Genomic DNA, 20,514 nt, shown 5'->3' on the forward strand with positions numbered 1-20,514 from the left:
ATTCTTGGTGAATTAAAAAATTCATTAAAGAAAGAATAAACAATTAGTGATGAATGATTAAATATAATGAGTGATTTATTAAATTCTCAATTTACAATGTCTCGTTTAATTTATTAACTAATTGCGAGGAATGGGAGAATTTAAAGGGGATCTACCACGACGGGTAAACCTCTAGATCTTTCTGTTTGCGCATCTGGAGTCACTGGAGTGAAATACCGAGTACTAGAGAGTTTATCTATGGAAATTGCTCACTCAGTGAGAGCTGAATATAACGTGTTACAATGCGGTTATTTTCGAATCGATTTTCACGGATAGTAGGAAGAATCACGGTGGAGTGGACATCGAGGGGGTGGTGCGCATAAACCCACCCCCTGCACTTTGTTGTCACGATCAATGACCCGTTGTCATGTCCACTAATATCAGCTCTTTATCACCCGCATAAAAATACCAAATTTTCACCCTCAACAGGAATTTATTGTTTCTTCTTTTTGCATTTTTTTTTCTTTCGCAACAGCTGTCGCTCCCAATAAGCTCTCCAGGTTCTCTGAATTCTTTTTGCTGCACGTTCTCTCATGAAGCTGTTCAAACTCTCCATGAATGCCTCACGTAACACCGTCTCTCTTTCATTTTTCACCTCCACATACTCTATCTCTTGAACTCTCAGGGCTTTCTGTTGTCGTGAAAAAAAAAAATCTATTATTTTCGTGTTCCGGTCTTTGTTGGGAATTCTTCATAAAGTACCTCGAGAGTCCTGAGTTTATTTTCCAACAAATCCGATTCCGCTATCAGGGATTCCATTGTGCGGTGTAGCTCGCCTACTTCTCTGTCGTATTTCGATAATATTCCGAGGTACCGCTGCTCCACTTCTTTCCTGGGATCAGAGGATTGAGAAATCAATTAGGAATAGTGGTGAAAAGCTACGAACTCGAGCATTAAAAAATATTTATTCTTTATCTGCAAATGGAGGATGAAAGATAAAATATTTGAATGATTTATTTCACCTTGCAGCGTAAATTTCTTTTTCCTTTTTCAAATTTTCCGCACACGTATTTTTATACTCAATCTCTCTCAAGGTAATCTCATCCGTCATCTGTCTCTTCTCAATCAGCGTTTCATCCGTTATCTCCCTCATCTGCACCTCCAATTCCTCCCTAAAAACACAATTTTTATTTAATTTTTCTCTCCATTTTCTCAACGTCTTTGATAATTTTAATCCTCCATTCCAGGAATAATGTTAGAGGTAAAATAATTATGAGAAGCACCTTCTCCTCGTAATTTCCAGTGTCCGCTGCAACTTAATTTTCTCCAGCAACTTTCTCTCCCTGCCAATTTCTTCCTCAACTTCCTCCACTGATTTTCTGTGTTCCAAACGTGTATTCTCCAGAGTTATCCTTAAAACTTTGAGAGAAGAATAACTGAGACCTGTGAAAAGTCGATTCAAACGAGCATGCACTCACCCTCGGCTTCCTGGAGAGCTTTTTTCCCATTGACAAGGGCCCAAGCTAAATTGGATGCTCTCTCACGTTCCTCTTTCGGAGTTGTTCTCATTCTGGTCTCGATCATCCGACCCAGGTGCTCCAGGTTTTCCATTAAATTCGTTAAAGCCGTCTGATCCTCTGTGTTATATTCATGGCCGAAGGTCTCAAATGATTTACCAACTCGCCACCTCAAGTTCCCCAGGATTGTTCGCATTCTGCATGCCGACACATCACGTTCCATTTTTTCAATTTTAAATATGCCGATTTTATTCCTTTAACAATGATTTTAATTCTTTTTCACCTTCGAATTAGATAAAATTGTCTATTTATTTTACGGAGTGTTGGGATCCATGAACTTGATGTTCATGTGGTCGGTGCACCACCAATACTGGAACCAATTATATTTCACCTGCAGGATATCATCCAGTGGTTTCTCTGGTGAATTTAACGACCAAACAAATACTCATGTGTTGATGTGAAAGGCATGCCAAAAAAAAAATCAGTCGAAAATCGGTTGAAATTCCAATTAAATCGACTTAAATCAAAAACCAACTGCCCTAAAATCGGTTCAAATTTTTAAAGACATTGTCCTAGACCTAAAAAATGATCGTGAAAGACGTCCTAAAAGCCCATAATTCCCTCTAATTCCCTCTGCACTCTCATCAATTAATTTCCACTCACCTAATTTCCGGAGGAGGCTAGCCGCCTCGACAACCCCGAAAATTGAAAATAAAATTGCATTCCCGTTGAATCAACCGAGAAAATCTCAATATCAAATTTTTCACCGCGCCCTATCGGTTCTCACTGCACATGCGCCAGATGTCATGTGACAATTGCAGTGTGTCTGCGCATGCGCGTTTCCCAGGCCAAAATTCTAGCTTTTGTGTGACTATCAGTGATCCTCATTGCAGTACGTAACCTACCATCAGAGGAATTAAAACACAAAAATAAAATTAACTCAACATTTTTATCACCCTTGACGAGAATAAAAATAATAATAACCCGAGAACAACTGCACGATGACGACATCATCGAGTGCACCTTTCCGAATAAATTGCAGTGACTGATTCACCTCGATGTACTTTACAATCGGATTGACGACAAAAAGCCCAAAACATTGAATTGGTTAAAAAAAATTGAAATAGTGAAAAGAAATACGAAATGGCGTATCGCGGGGTAAAGGGCTCCGATCCATTTGTTTCGAAAACCTCGAGGAATGAGCGTTTTGCCCAAATGTCAAAGCAGGAGCAAATAATACAGCAGAAGAAAATGGAAATACAGGCGAAAATGCAGGAGATGAAGAGCAAACAAGCCAGTGAGAGTGTGAAAAAAAGTTCAGGGAACAGTGGAAATAGTACGGGGAAAAATAATTCTGCAGTCAAGTGAGTGGATTTTTTTTTTTTGGTTTTTTTCGTTAAAAAGATGAATGCACATTGGCTGGAGCTTCCCTCAATGTCACGATAACATTCTATTACCCCCTAAAAATAATCCACCTATAATCGTGAGCTCATTCCACCCACTCAAACCCCCCAACATCAATCTCTCAACTCATTCCCTCAAAACCTAGGTCATCAGCGATTAGAGATAAGTTTTATTTATAGGAAAGAGGACGAGAAACCGGTGCCCCAGCCCACCGTCAATTTATTTGCCAACGACGGCAGTTTCCTAGACCAATTCAAGAAAATAGCGCATAAAGCCCCAGTAAAGCCAGAGGTACCCCAGAAGCCCGAGGAGAAACGAGAAGAGAGACCAGAGCGTTCAGATCGAAGTGATCGTCCAGAGAGAGTCGAAAGAACGTACGAGTCTCGAGAGAGACGATGGAATGGCGAGAAAAATCGCGACTGGGAGAGACGAGAGAGACGTAGGAATGAGACACGATGGGGCAGAAGTTCGGAGCGTCGAAGAAGTTCCTCTTCAAGTCCATCGCCCCCCAGACATCGTTCCTCACCCTCTCCCGATGCCAGAAAACCCGTTTACCACCAGGTGAACGGACCTCGTCCTCAGTTCCCTCCCCAATGCCTCCAGAATCCCCAGACCACTGCCATTCCTCCTCTGGTGCCTCCTCCAATGATACAAATGACGAAAGTACCACCACCTACCCTGAGAACCATCAATCCTCCTGTTAATGTCCCTACAGCTCCTCTAGTTCAAATGGAAACTCCCAGGATGTCCCTTCCTCCTCCCCACATGATCAGACCACCACCACCAACCATCAGACTGCCCCCAGCTGTTCCAAACACAACTGTTCCACCTCCCAGTATTCCCATGCAAAATCTCACACAAGTTCCACCGACTCCTCATCCCCTGGTTCCCCAGAACTGCGGAGGAATGAGCAATCTGGCGATGCAGGGCAGCATCCCCACCAATATCCCACCTAATATCCCCCCAAATATTCCAACGAATGTTCCACCTCCGGCACTTCTTCCACCGATGACCCAGATGCCGCCAAATATGGTCGGAATAAATCCCCTGGTAACCACATCAGGTGCCATCGGTGTGGGAAATGTTCAGACTGTTCCTAATGTTCCTCCACCATCTGTTCTACCACCCATCATCATCTCTGGACCACCACCAGTCCATGGTGTTGGTGGAATCAATTCTGTTCCAACGGTACCACCACCGAATCTTAATATTCCACCGCCTAGTGTGCCACCTGGAATTATTCCAGGAAATACAGGTGCAGGGTGCATCCTGGGGCCCAGATTCCCAGTGGCAAATGTCCAGGTGCCACCGCCGGTCAGACCACCGGGCTCCAGCATTGCTCCTGATACGGGTAAAGTAGTTGAATTTATTTTTATTATTTTTTTCAATCAGGCAGTTAAATTTTTGAAGCTTCCTGAAAAATTCATTACTGAATTATTTCAGCTCGTAACTGTCCGGTGGAAGCTGAGCAATTGGCTAGAATAGTCGCTGACTGTGGTGATGCTATTGAGCAAGAAGTACGCGAGAAGAATGCCCAAGATCCTAAGCTATGGTAACTACTGTCCTCACTGACTCCTTCAGCATGAATTAAAACTCCTCACATCCACCTGTACTTATCGCACTCAATATAATTCAAGTCCAATTAACAAATGTCATTTGCATAACATTATCTTTGCAAATTGTAACTCCTTTGAGTGATGTTTTTTTTTTTCAATTCCCTCAACATTTCATCAGCATTATCATTCTTCATTAGATGGCAAGGACTGTCTCATGAATTATAAGACTAAAATTCCTCTTTGATGGGTAAATTGAGGCGATGATTTATTTCTCACTATTCTTTATTCCACATTCGTTCATGGCTTTTAACGTCATTTTGATCGTACGTCTGTCCACCCACTCGCTGCACACTGAATTTATTTTCGAGCTTTTTGCTTACTTTATTGGTTAAGCTTTCTTGCAACCCCAATTAGATAATCAAAGGTATTCGCTATTGTTAGATGGTATTTTAGTACAATTATGTAATTGGGACCTTTCCAACTTTTTCAGATATTCAGCAAAGTAAGACTGAATGGTAATTTTTGTTGGAAATTCCCCAGTTGCAATGCAGCAGAATTATATTTTAGAGACTCAAGCATTTTTCAATTTTGTAAAATGTCACTTTAAGCATTATTTTCCTTTCTCTACTAAATTCCACAAATTTTTTTCCAATTGTTTTCATTATCCAGAAGTGATACAAATAATTGAAATAATGTCTCCCAGAATTTATTCACAAGAAATAAGTAATTGAATCCCTGTTTTGCAGTATTTTAATTCATCAATTTAGTTATTATTTTGTAGGGGTCCATGTCTAAAAAACTCACGATAAAAAAATTGACAAAAAAAAACGATGCGTCAAAACCATTCCGTCAAAAAAAAATAAATAAATAAATAATCGTGAATGCATTACAGTACTCTCCGAATACACGCTGAATTTTTGTCAATGGAATTTTTCAGACGTGATCCCTTTTTGTACTGATGATATTTTAAAATAAAATTCGTCGGTACAGTAATGAGATTTTGGCATTTTATCGTAATATCCCATGGTTGAAAAAAAGTAAAATCAATATTTTTGGATACTTCATTAGGCGTAAATCTCACTCGACAGAGTTTTAAGTATTGTTTTAATCAAGGTTTCTGCACCAAAAGCAAAGTGCAGCGTATCTGCAGTACAGGGGATTGGTGGCCAAATTTCGTGGTGAAAAGGCTGATAAAAATGGGAGTAAGAAGGGCACTGGAGCTGAGCCGTACTGCCCAGAAGAGGCTCTCAGCGACAATGACGATGTCGATAAAACGACTAACAGACCGTCATCACAAAGTGGTGATTAATAAAACAAAGTAAAAAAATATTTTCTCTGCTAAATCATTATTATCGGCTATTCATTTTTAGATATGTCAAAAGAAGAAAGTAGGGAGGAACGAAAAAGAAAGCGACGAAGTCGCTGGAGTGGTCCAGAAAATACCATTCCTATTCCTGGAGTGACAGTACCACCAATTACTACTGGTGTACCTCTGACAATACCGATACGTCCACCAGGACTGGCTTTACTCGGCCAGGGGCTGTCCGTTATGCCACCAAAAACCGAGAACACCAAAGGAAAAAATCCTATGCTCACAAAAGTCTGTAGAAATGATCCTGCTCTGATCCAGTATGCCAGACAGACATTTGGCACGCTGGACCTCAGCGAGGAGCAGTGGAAAAAAGCTGAGGATCATTACAAGGTGATTATCACTATTTCGATACACGAATTTTCGAGACTAAGAAAAAACCTCAATCATAATACAACAATAACTGATGTGCGTTGATTTTCGAAGATCAATCTCCTGTATCAGAATCTACTGAAAAAACGTGAAGAAGTGAAACGTTTAGAGTCCCAGGGAAAACATAAATACGAATACGACAGTGATGAAGAGACTGAAGGTGGAACATGGGAGCATAAAATAAGATCAGCAGAGATGGAGGCGACGCAAATATGGGCTGACGAATTGACAGCTCAAGCCGAGGGTAAACATCATATTGGTGATTTTTTGCCACCTGATGAGCTCAAGAAATTTATGGAACAGTACAGTGCCCTCAAGCAGGGAAAGGAGCCTGACCTCAGTGATTACAAGGAGTACAAACTTAAAGAGGATAATATAGGTAATGATGATAATTTGGGCAAGTTCGGCCTTCTTGAAATTAATTTTACCCCATACTTTGTCCAGGTTTCCAGATGCTACAGAAATTGGGCTGGAGTGAGGGCCAGGGGTTGGGCAGTGAAGGGAGTGGACGAGTCGAACCAGTGAACAAGTGCGTTCTGAATTGTTTGATAATTCGTAAGGACCTACTGATAATTATAAAATGGGCATTTTTTATTCGCCAGGGCGACTAGCAGACTTGACAGCGCTGGACTAGGGTCCGAGAGACCCGATAACATATCACGGGATGACGACGAATTTGATGCATACCGAAAGAGGATGATGCTCGCATATCGATTTAGACCGAATCCTTTGGTAATACTTGTGCAATTGATTGTATTTAATTCGATTAAAAAATATCCTAAGACAATTTAATTATTTCAGAATAATCCACGAAGGCCTTACTACTGATGCAGCTAATCATCAAATGGTCGTGAAATTTTGTATATTAAATTCTTCAGCGGTATCAAATTTTCTATCAAAGAATCTAAGTGAGACAATGCTATTTTCTATATATCGCATAATTGAAGTATGTTTATTTTAAAGAATTATATCTGATTATGTATATTGTTGCTGGCACGTCCGTTGTCCAATACATAAATTTGTTTATAAACGTATTCATTTAATTCCTCCCGCCATCACAGAAATTTCAATTAAATCTCCGTTATTTGCCAATTAAATACCGATAGTTTCCATCTCATTAAAAATGGGTGGAGGAGTCAATGACAGGAATTAATCTGCGAACCCTGATTTCTCACATATTCCATTAAAATGCCCGGGACTACTGAGGAAATAGAAAGCGACAAAAGAATTTTTCCCCATTCTTCTTCTTTCTCTAGGTCAATGACTAGTCCCACTAATTGTTTCATATTTTAATTAATCTGTGCGTCTCGCCGCACCTCGACACTCGAGTTCAAGACCAATTGTTTGTTTTAAAAATTGTTTAATCCTTGATTAATTAAGGACTATTGAGTTAACAGTATGTTACGCGAAGCACTCATCCACGTAAATAATGCATATCCTATTAAATTACAATGATTCATCCACCTTCTAATTTAGAACAGAAATAGCCATCGTTAAAACGATCACTTTAGTGCACAATTACGCATCCGAGAGCCAACACCCAGAGAATTAAATGTTTTTTCATCAAATTGAAATTTGTTGGGGAATAAAGTACCGTAAAGTCTAGTAAATTAGCCACCGGCCACGATTTAAATTGCCCCTCACCGTTTGTGTACCTCGGTTGGGTTGTTAAAAACATTGGTTGTGGTACAGACATAAGAAAAGACCAGTTAGGTAGAACGGAGGTAATCGTTTTTCCAATTAAAGTAGCCAACACTCATTTGTGTGTATGCTGTACGTTTACCAGAAAGAAAACGCCAACGATTCGAAAATGTGATCCGTTTTTCGTTGCGACCACCTCGGGGGACAAAAAATTGTGAAGCAAAAAAAAAAGAAAAACTATATTTTAGACGTATATAAAAAATTACTCAATAAACCGACGTATGTTCCCTATTTCACTTCGTTTTTCTCGCCTTTCACTAGTTAATATTTTTTTTTACATAATTTAATTTCCTGGGCTGCTGGACCGGTAGAGCACGTCTAGTGAGGGGCCATTTTGATTTTTATTACGACAAAATGGACGGTTGACGTCAGACCGGCTTGAGCTTTAAATTTAACCTGAACTAAACATTAAAGTTACCCGCGGTAATGAAAAAAAAAATCCTGAAGATAAATTGACGGAAAATAATTGTAACTAAAAATCCGTGAATAATTAATCGGATAATGCGTAAAACTGATAGTTAATGGGAATGCCGGAATAATGTACACTCGTGATAATCGAGAGGCAATAGACACGGAGAAGTAACTGGATAAATGAAAAAGTAGAATTTCCGATCGTGTAGGTATGCACAAGGCATTCGATATGATATCACATTACGACGCGTTTGACTTTCAAAGCGCCATATATAAAAGTGTTAAACATTTAACGTTCTCCCCTACGCGTTAAGAATATAAAGAATAATATCAAATAATTTTCGACACTCACCCTTGCTTGAGTCATCGAACAGAGAGTGTTAAAACACCGAAGGTAGAGTGAACCGCGAAGATATCGGCGTGATAAATCGTCTCATGAATATCCTGCAGTGTTATTTGGAATGAATCCAAGAGTTGGTCACGTTTCTCGACGATGAAGAAGATGAAGATTCACCAGACGATTGAACTTCTTGGATGCACCACATGTTCCACTGCATCCGGTGTGGATCATGCAAAAATGAGATCAAGGATTTTTAAGCACCAAGAATAGAAACGGAAATCATTCAAATTTATCATTTTTTCAGGATAATGATTTATAAAATCACTTGGAATGTAATTATTGCAGGAATTAGCATGAAGGACTCGTCACCGGTTGTGGAAAATGAATGGCAAATCTCAGGTGACGCGAGATTGGAATTCATTTCAAAAGCTAAAATGTCTATATGAAATGTAACAAGTGCATTTATGCGATACACTGAGAAGGCACTCGTTGGATGAGAGGTATCTGGGAAACGCAGTTTGACGGCTTTTTACGCTCTGATAAACTTGTAGTATATTACGGCCATCCCTCTTTTATCGGGTCGAGTCAGTAGACACTATCATCCAACACACGGGATAAATTATCCGTTTGGGCGAAACTCGAGAGAGAGCTTTCGCTTGTCAAGCAATATAAGCTACTTCTTATTTCCTCATATTTTACGACGAAAAAACCAAAACTCTTAGAAAATTGCTGTGATTATTCGCCATGAATAATTAAAATCGTCCCAGAAAATTTTATTCAAGATATTTATTGACACCGGATAATTTATTGCAACTTGTCAAAGCGAAAAAAGAGTCAAATATTTTTAGGAATAGTGGAAAGTGGCGATCCTTGGGGGTTCTGGCAAAAAAAAAAATTCGTGGACAATGGAGATGGAATTTTTACGCTATAATATATGTGTATTGGGTATATATGTATTATCGGTCGTAAAAAGCCCGTAAAATTGTTGCACCTCAAAGTAAAATAGTGTGGGCTGAGGGGAGGGTATGGACTCTCACCTGATGTGATCCAGCATATCACAGGCCTTTCTTTCTCCAGCCTCATAAAGTGAGATGGCATTACTCATACACTACGGACACGATAATAACCACACGGTAAATTACATAACAACAACAATCGAGTATATCTTTTTCTCATTGTCGTGACCCGATCGCACTGTGGACGAGAGGGAACTGTTTTATTTTACCAGCACCGTTGTAACACAACATTGTAGTAGTGCACTGTAAAAATTCACACGCTACGAAATACCGTATTTTCTTTATGTGAAAAATGAAAGGAAAACTAGATTTTTCATGTCAATGAGAGGCATTTATCTGTTATTTCGAAATTAATCATTGAGACAGGCGAATGGATTTCCACTGATTAAAAAAAATCTCACCCAAAAAAAAAGGAATAAATAAAAATGAAACGAAAAAATGTCAATTGACCCCCATTTAGTAAAATATCTCTAATTAAATACCTGAGATAAATTCCGAGAATTCATGAGGAACAATTCTACTTCTCCAGTTGCGCACCCATTCTGCAAAAAAAAAAGCACACGCCATCCCACATTTCAGTAATGCACACCGAGGAGTATAATCTATCCTCAATTGAATCACAGGAAAACAACCGGCATTAGGAGTATAGACCATAGGTAAGTACACCGTATTACTTAACTTTTATTTAGTGTCGTTAAAATTTTCGTCATACTCAATTACTACGTAACGCCCTTTCTCCAGTTTAATTTTACTGCATCTTTCTAAAGGGGCTGCCGAAAATTCCTGATTTACCTCATCAACATTGTTATTTATTATTTATTCGACTGACAATTTCCCAATGCCAGCATTCCCTCTTCTGGGGCTGAAAATCCAACCGACAGATTAAATACCATAAATGATGATTTCCCCTCAGTAAAAGTCCTTATCAACTAGACAGGTATCTTAATTAGTAGACGTCCCCTGAAATCTCCCGATAATTGATGGAAAGTGCAATTAGATAAGCGAGAGTTGGGGATTTAATGATGATCGAAGGATTTGGAATTTTTTTTAATGTCCAATTATGAATTTTCATGCCCGTCCTTTACCTAATGGTCACTACTTCACTATAAATCCGAGGAATCACTGATGGAACAAGAAGAGATGATGTGTAGTAATACAATCAGAGAAGTGAGACCCTGACCTCGGTGGTTAGTGTCTGGAGGTCGTGAATGCACTTGTCAAGACGTAGAAGAGACCAACAAAGAGCTGGAGGATAAGGCAAAGGCCACAGACAAGCCCATTTATTGCTCGATCACGAGTTTCAATGAATCTGATGCTCATGAGAGAAGATTATTTCACTTAAGTGGTCACGTTAACACCCTCTACATCCTATTGTAATGCTCGGCAGGTTGTTAGGCTCCGGTAGCACAAATGACATAATTGTCATTTCGAAAAAGAAGTTACACCGGCGCATAATTCATAAGCGATAGGTTGTAAAATGTTTGGACACATCATGATTTGATGATAGGGTCCTTGCGCAAGTGCAAGACCTGAATCTACGATCATCCAAGTACTCGATTGTTTTTTTCTTTTTCGTTTTTTTTTTCAATTAAATTCTTTCATTCATGTCTCTGATTATTTTATTGCCACCTAGGCGCGAAGATGTGCAATGGAAAAATTTGATTTAATTACTGGGTATTATTAAGGCCTAATTAGTTGGAAAAATGGAGGATTAATTAATCGATCGGTTGCATAATTTAAATTGCACACACTGGTTTACCTCAGAGAGATTAAAAGGAGGGCGTCACTCCTGGACACGAGGCATTCTTTAGATGGGAAGGAGGAATTATAATAGTTACAATAAACTCGATGTGGATAAAATGGTAACATGAGAATGTTCGCCTTGATGTCTGGACGAGTGGGAAATTTCCGAGTGGAATATGGAAAGGCACTGCATATTTCCCTCATCTGTGGGTGTTAACACCGTCACTGAACCGATATTAACCCTCGATGAGTGATAGCAATAATTAAACAATTCAAATGACTTCAAAATTTTCAGGACATAACCCACAAGCCTGTAATTTACTGCTCATGGAAACAATTACAGTCGTCATAACATTCTTTTACGCTTTCGAGATAGTCTCGTATCTGCGACTAAAAATAAAAATATTGCATGTAGTTAGAATTGAGTTAGAGCTGTGGAAAGTTAACTGGAGACCCGAGGGAACACTGGAGAAACTGTATTTATACATTGGGCGTATGTGCCACGGTGTAGGAAGGGATACAAATGAGAATTTAGAAAATCACTCATCAGTTTATTTTCTGGGGCGAGGAAAATTCGATAAAAGGTCCACGTTCTTTCTGAAATAATTCATCGACCGAATTGATAATATCCATGACCCGAACACGATGGTCAATCGATTAGACTTTTTCGATGTGAAAGTAAACTTGCTATCGAGCTATCGACGAAGAAAGTATAGACGTACCTCAACATTTTCAATTTATTTTTGTCTCAACAGTCGAGATGTTGAATGACATTTTTTTTTTAAAAAGAAAAAAAAGGGAAAAAGGGAAATAGGTGGAATTGTTTTTTTTTTTTTGAGGATAATTTGGCTGACCTATGGATTGGAGAACAGCTGGTGAGGTTTGACTGGTAACGCGTGCCTCTCTCGGTCCCCGTACAAACGGAATAGGGTGGTGGTAGAAATGGGCCTTTGGCAGGGCCTCAACACCGCAAACTTCCCACCACCGACACTTCACCAACAACCAAGTAATAGTGCGGACGCGGGAACGTCGCTCTGTATTTTTGAATAACCACGGATGTCAAACGAAAAGTCTTCAGAGTTGATCCGGTATTAAAATACATCCTCATTCCCACCGAAAATGATCATCGAGTGAATTCTAGTGACTTCTCTACTCTCTCCTCTCTATTTAAAATTCATTTGAATTTTCCAAAATTGAGACATCAGTAAATACTTTCTCATTTATCACCGATTAGTGGATCAATTATTAAGTGGAGTACTATTTAGTGAAGTTTAATCCAATTATTAACCAGAAATTTAAACGACGAAATTGAATAATTAGGTCAATTTAAAAATTCACCGCCAATTTCAATTCTTGAATTTAATTGGTGACATTTTTTGTATCGATTGAACTGTTGCAATTTTTTTCTTACAAATTGGACTAGCGGAAAAATAGAAAATTTCAATTGTCGTGGTGTGGGAGAAAGGTGTGAAATACAGTGCGAAAAGTGGAATTTGTTAACAAAGTGTGGAAAATTTGTTGAAAATGAGAGCAGCGGTGTTGACCGCTTGTCTCTTGGGCTTCGCAGTGGGTGGTAGCCCAAGGCTGCCGAGGACTTCCGCCGATCAGAGGAGTATAAGAAACGCCCAGAACATCAATATCACGGGGAATCTACTGCCACCTGTTACAAGAGGCTCCCAGAGAAATCGGTGAATTTGAAATTCCATTTTTTTCCATCTCATTCTACATGAATTTCCGCCCCAACGAATTTCGTCCGCTTCTACATTTTCATCTCCCCCCTTAATCAATTAATTAATTAATTTCATTAAATAATTGCAAAATGAATGCAAAATGGAAATAGAGAATAAATGGGGGGACCAGTGACGAGTATGAAAATGATGTTAATAAATAATGAGCCCTGACTCAAGCGAAAAATCGATAAAAACCGATAAAAATCGATAAAAATCGATATCCTCCCCTCGCAGAAGGTGTTTGAATTTACCGGCCCCTTAATTAAAGGCTTTCATTCAATGGATAGCCTCTCGGTACTCTCAAGTGCGATTCACCACTGAAGCGCAATTTCGAATTGCCCCCTCAACCCACATTTTACACGTATATAAAACTGTCTCGTAATACCTCCGAGGGACTCCTTTTGTTTGTCCCAACTCACGGTGAAATTGCAAATGGTTACAGGCGCAATTGCCTCGTTAGGAAGCCGAAAAACCCCCGGTCGTCTCAAAAGATTCGCCGAGGGAAGAGGAATTATTGCTCAACACTTCAATCTTCAACCACAACATATCGATATTTTCATCGTTTATAAAAAAAAAATATCCTCTTTACATTCTCGTGCAAAAGGTTTATCTTTATCTTCTTCATTTACACGATATTGCGCAGTACCGTCAACCGATTTTGCCACCCTCGTCGTTTTTTTATCGATAGCATCACGAAATTCAATAAGTCCAGATTTTTTTTAAGCGAAAAATAACCTAGAGATGTTGATGCATAATTATTTAATTAATCTCGAAAACCTCTGACATATGATATGAGGAATTGTCGAGAGTAATTAGTTGAGGGAAATTTCCGACACAAAAATGTCTCGCCATTTTCTCTTGCAATTAGCATCACTCATTATGGAGGCAATCTGATGTTCAAGATGTGGATAATTGACAGTACCGATTTGTTGTTTTGGATTTCTCGAAAAATTACGAAAAAAGTACTTGCAATTCCAAAGAAATTGATCAAAGGGGAAGTGGATAAATGACCAATGATCAATTTGGGTCACTAATTTTTCTGATTCTTTAATGGAATCGGCAAATTAAATTTGTCTTGCCCTTTCGATGTAATTCCTTTCATCGCTGGCATTTACGAATGTTTTATCAGCGTTATCCTCGAATTTCGGTTTATGGTGTTTTTACTGTTCTGGACACGACGATGACCTTTCGATTTCATATGGTCAGTCATATTTCACTAATGGTTCAACCAAAGAGATTTCTCCGGACGGTCAATAAATTCATTTTGATCCCATCATTCGAAACGATCGATTGACCATCAGAAATGAGACAAGTCATTTAATTTCCGAGAGTGGAAAAATCTTGATGATCTTCTATCCATGGGGAACTCACGCCCCGTTATTTATTTATTGACTTTAATTCCGGTTTGTTCAGTACAACCGGTTTCCCAGTGACAGATATTATGTTTTCATTTTTTTTTTCTCATTTTTAATAATTTCAAGTGATCCGAGAACTCTTCTCATAATAACTTGTCTCTTGAATGCAAATGAAGACTTAATATTCCGCGCTGAAAGAAAGTTTTTTTTTTCAATCTTTTCCACTGATTCGAGGTGAAAGAAAAAAATGAAACATCTTCTCCGTGAGTTGAAAGTTGATGAATTCTCATTTTTTCATTTCAAAAGTGTAATTAGTTTTTTTTCCTGGGATTTGGAAAAAATTGATAGAGTAATTTTTAATGAAATCGTGAGTTATGGCGAGAAATAATTCGATAATTTGAGGATATGTGATGGTTTTGTTTGCCCCCGGCATTCATGAGGAAAAACGAATGTTTAACTTCCTAGTTTCCTTTCTCCAGGATAACCGGTGGTCATCACAATCGTAATGCTCCAGTTAGTGTCACGGTTGAGAGGGAATCGTTGCGGTTGGTATGTTTGGAGTGATAACAGTATTTCCATTACGAAAGCCGCATTTTTCCCGGTTTTTCCAAAAAAAAATGTTGATATTGATCAACAGACAGGACAAATATGGGTCAATAGAGGTATAAACAATCCAACAATAAATTTCAAACCCTAAATCATCGCAATTGCCAATTGCTCAATTGGCATTATCCGCTGGAATTACTCATTTTCTAATTCATCATCTTTGAAATCTTTTGAAATTTTCTGATGACGCGTGATTCGAAAAAAAACTTGACTCGTTTCTTTTTTTGCAATGAAACAAAATCTCAGCGAGTTTCTATTCAACCGTCTAAATGCCCCGGAGAGACAAACAATTATCGTAAACTCAACTTGAATAACCGCGTAAACTCACCATCGCTCAGTCACAAAAGCCCGTGGACACCAGTTTCTACTTCCTTATTTACGGAGTTATTTGCGCCCATACTGCACACACCGATGGATGAAAAAAAAATTGTGGATTGATGAAAGCCAACTGTTCTCCATTTGAAACAGTCAAAAAACATTGTTAATTGTGCATTGCAAAAGTCACTCGACATTTTATATTTAATAGTCCCCCAGAGAATTCGATGGGCATATAATGTAACGGAGTTATTTCACATCTGCAAAAAAATTTTGAGGTATTGCTATTTATTCATTGCATCCTGAAATTAATTTTTTCAGATAATCGGAATATTACAACGAGAACAATTCTATTTGCATAACGTCAATTAAATATTCCAATTAATTGATATATAAGATGGAGATTATTTCATTTTTATTTGAAATTTTTTTTTGTTATTAGGGGATCGATGTAAATATAATTGGAAAGTATTGACACAGAGTATTGTTAATTCGGAATAAAAAAACTCCAGTGGTTTCCGGTATTAAATGCATTTCCTGGAGCTACTATTTTTCAAAGGGGTTTTTGTTAACTTGTGCCTCCGAGCGGTGATTTCTTGTGATACAGGAAAAAACGAGTTGCCACCCGGTGTTTTTCACCTTTTAAGTTTTCCCTCGTGAAAGGGCACTTGATCTATCATAGAACCTGAAGAGTGTCGTTCATGCACCAGTCAAATGATATCACGCTGATTATTCGTTATCAGGTGTCATCCAGTGGCAATATGACATTTTAAAAATTCCATTTCCGGTTGCGTTATTTCAATTTTTTTTTTTTTGTCACCGGGATCGACTCGACAGTCACTGAAATCATCGAGATGGGTTAGGTAATCACCATTTTGTCTATCGAAGCTTCTTCTTTTTTTTTTTAATTCCCCTGGGTCGGTGACGCGTTCTTGATTATAAAACCTGATATACAGGCGCATGTCGCGTTCGATGACCACAGAGCAGTTACATGTATTCAAAGGTCAGTGAAATTTATCGATAGATTTATTATCACAGGGAATCATTATTTTCCTGTTTCAAAATTTTTCAACGTGTGGCTTCTCCATGGAGATAAAAATTCGGCGCAAATTGCAGGTCTAAGGGAAATTACTGTACCTCTCAGTAAAATTTCCCCCATCGGTCGACGGAAATTTCTCATCGATTGCATCGAACGATTTCAATCGGAGTTTTGCAATTATTTTCGCAGCCCTGTCACCCGGTATTTATTAAAAACATCTGGGAAACGATTCTAGGAGAATCCGGGTAATACAGAAAATACGATAAATATAATCTGCACAAGACAAATGGATAGACGTAATAAAATGTAATGGAAGAAACGAAAATCGTGTCGTGGAAGATAGAGAATGTTACGTGAAATTCTAGAAATTTACATGGAGTTCTCACAAAAATTCATTTCTCAAATAAATAAAGGATAGAATAAATTACATGAATTTACGTAACAGAAGTAAAAAAATTGATTGGATTCTGAGAAATTCTATTGAATAATTCGATCCATTGTCATTTCACCTGTCCATTTATTTGCGCTAGAAAATTTCCCCTGAATTTTATAATTTTCTCTGATGATAGATAATAGCTCATCTGCGATGAATAAATAAATAAATGGGTTGAGACGCAGAAATTGAATTAGCTCAGTGAAAAATAATAATTTCTCAATTACGAAAATTGAGGCTGGGAAGCTATTCCCACTGATCTAGACAGATCATGAATTCAGTACTTGCAATAACGAGAGTAATAGCAGCTCATCCATATCAGAGTTGAGTGATCGTGGATTGCAGAAATCGTGTGCCTCCAGTTGAGCCTTTCCTACCACATTTTTCAAAGTTAGAATTTTTCCCGCCAGCAGAACCCCTCATTATCAATCAAAGTTACAACATTGATTTTTTAATCTAATCCTCACAAAATCTGGAATTGATCCAATGAATTATTTAATTATCTGAAAGAATTGTCAATTTCTAAACAAATATAATGATCTCTCGATTATAATTGCGGATTATGAAATCATTTATGGTACTCCCCCGATAATTGAAGTGAAGATTCCCTCATGATCTATTGATCTATCATTACAGTCCACTTCACGTAGTGTTCATGCTAATCGGTAAAGTTCATTTTATTTACGTAACTCACGTCGACCACCCGATGATCACTGAATCATACCACAAAGTTCATAAGACCCACGTGGTTATGATCATCAGATTAATTATCATCACGAATATTCGATGGACATTTAAATCATCGATCTATTTAACTTTCCTCAAATTGTTTTTGATAATTATTAATTCTGAACTTTGCGTTCAGAAAATTGACGAAATTACTGTTGCGTTCGGTCTTATTGACGCGGTGACTTTAAAGTTTGAAGATGTTACACAATTCGCGATAATGCCAGTGGAGTGCAGTTGACTTTTCTCCCTGTCTCGGGTCGTATTTATTTTTTCAATAGACTTGTTTATAATTTTAAATTCCGGGATCTAAATGAGCTCTAATCATCCAAAGAAATAATGCTAAATTACTCACAACTTCCCGTTTATTTTTAATAATAAAACTTGAACAATTTCTTTCAATTTTATGAACTCCTAGATTTTTATCGCTTTTCTCTGATATATTCAGGGGAAATATTGAGCTATTATGTTATCCTTGAAATAATAAATTGCACAAAACGTTTTATGGCGTTGAATTGTTGTATTTATTTGATTGAAAGAAAAATGTCAGCGGTAGCTGTGGAATATATCTCAGGGATTTGTAAATACGAGTTGAGGGAACAAAAACATCGTAAACAGTGGAGGAAACGCCAAGTCTTGACTCGATTGTGAGTTTCTTCCTTTAATTATCCATTTTCTCCTTCCGCTGGAACAATCCCCGTATTTTCCTCCAGTCTATCCTTTTTTCCGCTTCCTTCCGTTTTATTTTTTATATCAAACTAAAAACACTTGTGTGTTTTCTCTCTTCCGGAGAGAGTCCTTCCGCGTATTTATTAACAAATTAAATCTCCAAAGAAAAAAAAATCCCCGCGACGAGATCTGAGTTAATAATTTTTTATGATTAGATTGTACAGTAAATTCATGAATAAAAATTGAGATGTACTTCAGATGGGTTTAATGGGCTCGAGGTCATTGCTACTGAGGGTCCTATATTTTTTATTGCAATGTGAAAACGGAAAAGAAATCACGAATACATTGTTCGATATTCGGAATAAAAAAAAATTCAGAGAGTGGGTTGAAAGTGAGAGAATGAAAGTTTAATAAAAGGCCGCCGAAAGGGGAGGGCAAATTATCCAGATCGTAATTGCTCATGAGGATCCATGACCTTCCAGTTGTGTCTGGTATCAGTGTCTGGTGATCACTGGGAGATGCAGTGAAAGATTTTTGTGAATGGACCCCACGGGATTCAGGTCATATCGAGAGCATCAGGTTGCTCTTGCATAATCTCACTGCGATTCGCAGTGGAGCAACAAAAAAAAAATGCATTCAAAAAAATTGTTAACTAAAATCACCTGGCCTTCACCACTTGAATTGTCTAATTACATGACATAATTACATGCCAGCAATAATACGTGAAAATAATTAGATTGCAGCAACGAAATGACTCGACTGCCCTCGAAAAATTCTAATAGCTGATGATTTTCCAGTCTTTCACAATTTCTATTTACATTTTCCTTGTTTCGTGATTACAAAATAATTCGTAAACATTAAATAAACAACCTGATTTACCATAGATTTAATTCGGTTCAATTTTTTATTTGGAATGGGTAATATTCAGTGAATATTAAAAATCATTTTAATTGAAAAAAATGAAGAATAACTGAAATACACACATAACTGGCTATCGGCTAATCCGTAATATTTCCCGGGTTTCCTTACTCGTAAATACGATTACACAGAAACGTTTTCCTGTGGAGTGAATACCCGATACCACTATGGAAATATCCATTAAAAAAGAAATATTTAAAGTCTCTTTATTACTGGAAAATTAGGCACTTCAAGGCAATATTTATGGCTAAACTGCTTTTCTTCTTGAAAGCATTAACTTGGTACAAATTTCATGACTACCGCACTAATCTCCACTTTTCTTTGCGTTTCTTTTTATATTTTTCTCTTCCCATTTCTCTGTAACGCACAATCAGCCCGCAATATTCTTACGCAATGTGTCAACTCGTATTATGAAATAAATCTTAGGATGATTGAGGGAGGAGGATTGAAACGTTTACCAGTATTTATTTTCTGGAGATAAAACGTGACCGAGGTTCCTAGACATGGAAGCGTGACTGATTTTAGGTGAAATGTGGAGGAATTGAATAACGTATTCTGTACGTGTCGGTTAAATTTTTATTATATGTTTACATAATTTTACAAATCGTGAGGATTGCAATTGTAGGAATTGAAGTGGTGTAATAGACCATCGGGGGAGATAAAATTATATTTTTATGACGTATTTATAAGGAATTGGAATATCAGGTAGTCATGGCGCATAAACACATGTTAATGGCCTTTAAATGGGAGAGTCATCATTTTTTATTGCAAATGTTTAATGACAAGAAATAAAGAGGGGATTTTAATTCATAAATTAATTAATATGAGGGATTTCCAGGGGCAGGTGGAGAATTCCGGAATTGGAAAATTGTTTATGTGCAAAATATAATTTATTTAATACTATTTACACTTTATTGAAGTGTCTAATAGTTGACTATTATAAATAAAAAATACGGTATGAACAAATTGATAAATTATGGACTGATTATGTACAATACTTCCGATGAGCGAGCGAAGCGAGCGGTCGGGAGTATTGTACATTATCAGTCCATATTTTATCAATTTTTTCATACCGTATTTTTTATTTATAATGGTCGACTACTAGAGACTTTAATGGAGTGTTTATTAGTAGTTTAATTAATAGGATTGTGTTTTAAATAAATTATTGAGCCGTGCCCGGCGGTACTGCAATACCGGGACAACTCGCGACAGACTCGGGGCAAGCCCCGGGGGTCCATCAATTTCCAAAAATCAGTTTAATATTCTGGCACTCCAATGGAGTGCGTATCAGATATTAAGCTGATAAGAACAGATA

General features: G+C 37.8%; 3 protein-coding genes across 10 annotated transcripts in view; 2 read left to right on the forward strand and 1 right to left on the reverse strand.

Moving 5' to 3' along the window:
* Window positions 1-82: 82 nt before the first annotated feature.
* On the reverse strand, window positions 83-10,366 carry LOC105270537 (IQ domain-containing protein D). Of its 8 annotated transcripts, none has more exons than XM_011311557.1 (9): window positions 10,148-10,366; window positions 9,687-9,908; window positions 8,662-8,860; window positions 2,160-2,397; window positions 1,458-1,750; window positions 1,263-1,398; window positions 1,002-1,151; window positions 742-871; window positions 83-670 (listed from the first exon to the last, which is right to left on the reverse strand). In XM_011311557.1, the coding sequence occupies exons 5-9, from the start codon at window positions 1,717-1,719 to the stop codon at window positions 473-475; spliced, it is 876 nt and encodes a 291-aa protein (XP_011309859.1). In that variant the 5' UTR covers window positions 1,720-1,750; window positions 2,160-2,397; window positions 8,662-8,860; window positions 9,687-9,908; window positions 10,148-10,366; the 3' UTR covers window positions 83-472. The 8 variants fall into 8 exon arrangements, with proteins under 8 accessions (XP_011309859.1, XP_011309854.1, XP_011309855.1 ...); XM_011311552.1 differs by having other exon boundaries at window positions 1,458-1,866; window positions 10,148-10,365; XM_011311553.1 differs by having other exon boundaries at window positions 1,458-1,866; window positions 9,687-9,757; window positions 10,148-10,207.
* LOC105270536 (arginine-glutamic acid dipeptide repeats protein) lies at window positions 2,392-7,227 on the forward strand. The gene is made up of 9 exons (XM_011311551.1): window positions 2,392-2,860; window positions 3,080-4,251; window positions 4,344-4,452; window positions 5,570-5,757; window positions 5,827-6,158; window positions 6,252-6,576; window positions 6,642-6,726; window positions 6,800-6,929; window positions 6,999-7,227. The coding sequence occupies exons 1-9, from the start codon at window positions 2,640-2,642 to the stop codon at window positions 7,023-7,025; spliced, it is 2,589 nt and encodes an 862-aa protein (XP_011309853.1). The 5' UTR covers window positions 2,392-2,639; the 3' UTR covers window positions 7,026-7,227.
* A 2,415-nt stretch (window positions 10,367-12,781) lies between the features above and the next one.
* LOC105270540 (angiopoietin-related protein 2) overlaps window positions 12,782-20,514 on the forward strand; it is a 37,367-nt gene continuing 29,634 nt past the window's right edge. Inside the window, exon 1 of the mRNA XM_011311561.1 lies at window positions 12,782-13,096. Within this exon, the coding sequence (XP_011309863.1) occupies window positions 12,933-13,096 (164 nt within the window). The 5' untranslated portion in view covers window positions 12,782-12,932. The remainder of the gene's footprint in view (window positions 13,097-20,514) is intronic.

Source organism: Fopius arisanus, unplaced genomic scaffold (genome assembly GCF_000806365.1).
Source record: "Fopius arisanus strain USDA-PBARC FA_bdor unplaced genomic scaffold, ASM80636v1 scaffold00090, whole genome shotgun sequence".
In the NCBI taxonomy this organism is placed as follows: Eukaryota; Metazoa; Arthropoda; class Insecta; order Hymenoptera; family Braconidae; genus Fopius; species Fopius arisanus.

Coding starts and splice junctions, on each gene's coding strand:
- LOC105270536 (XM_011311551.1), top strand. CDS start 2,640: ATGGCGTATCGCGGGGTAAAGGGCTCCGATCCATTTGTTTCGAAAACC. Junction 2,861..3,079: donor AAAAATAATTCTGCAGTCAA/GTGAGTGGATTT, acceptor TTTTATTTATAG/GAAAGAGGACGAGAAACCGG. Junction 6,930..6,998: donor GATTTAGACCGAATCCTTTG/GTAATACTTGTG, acceptor TAATTATTTCAG/AATAATCCACGAAGGCCTTA.
- LOC105270537 (XM_011311558.1), bottom strand. CDS start 1,719: ATGGAACGTGATGTGTCGGCATGCAGAATGCGAACAATCCTGGGGAAC. Junction 1,399..1,457: donor AGCTCTCCAGGAAGCCGAGG/GTGAGTGCATGC, acceptor CTTCTCTCAAAG/TTTTAAGGATAACTCTGGAG. Junction 671..741: donor ATAAACTCAGGACTCTCGAG/GTACTTTATGAA, acceptor TCACGACAACAG/AAAGCCCTGAGAGTTCAAGA.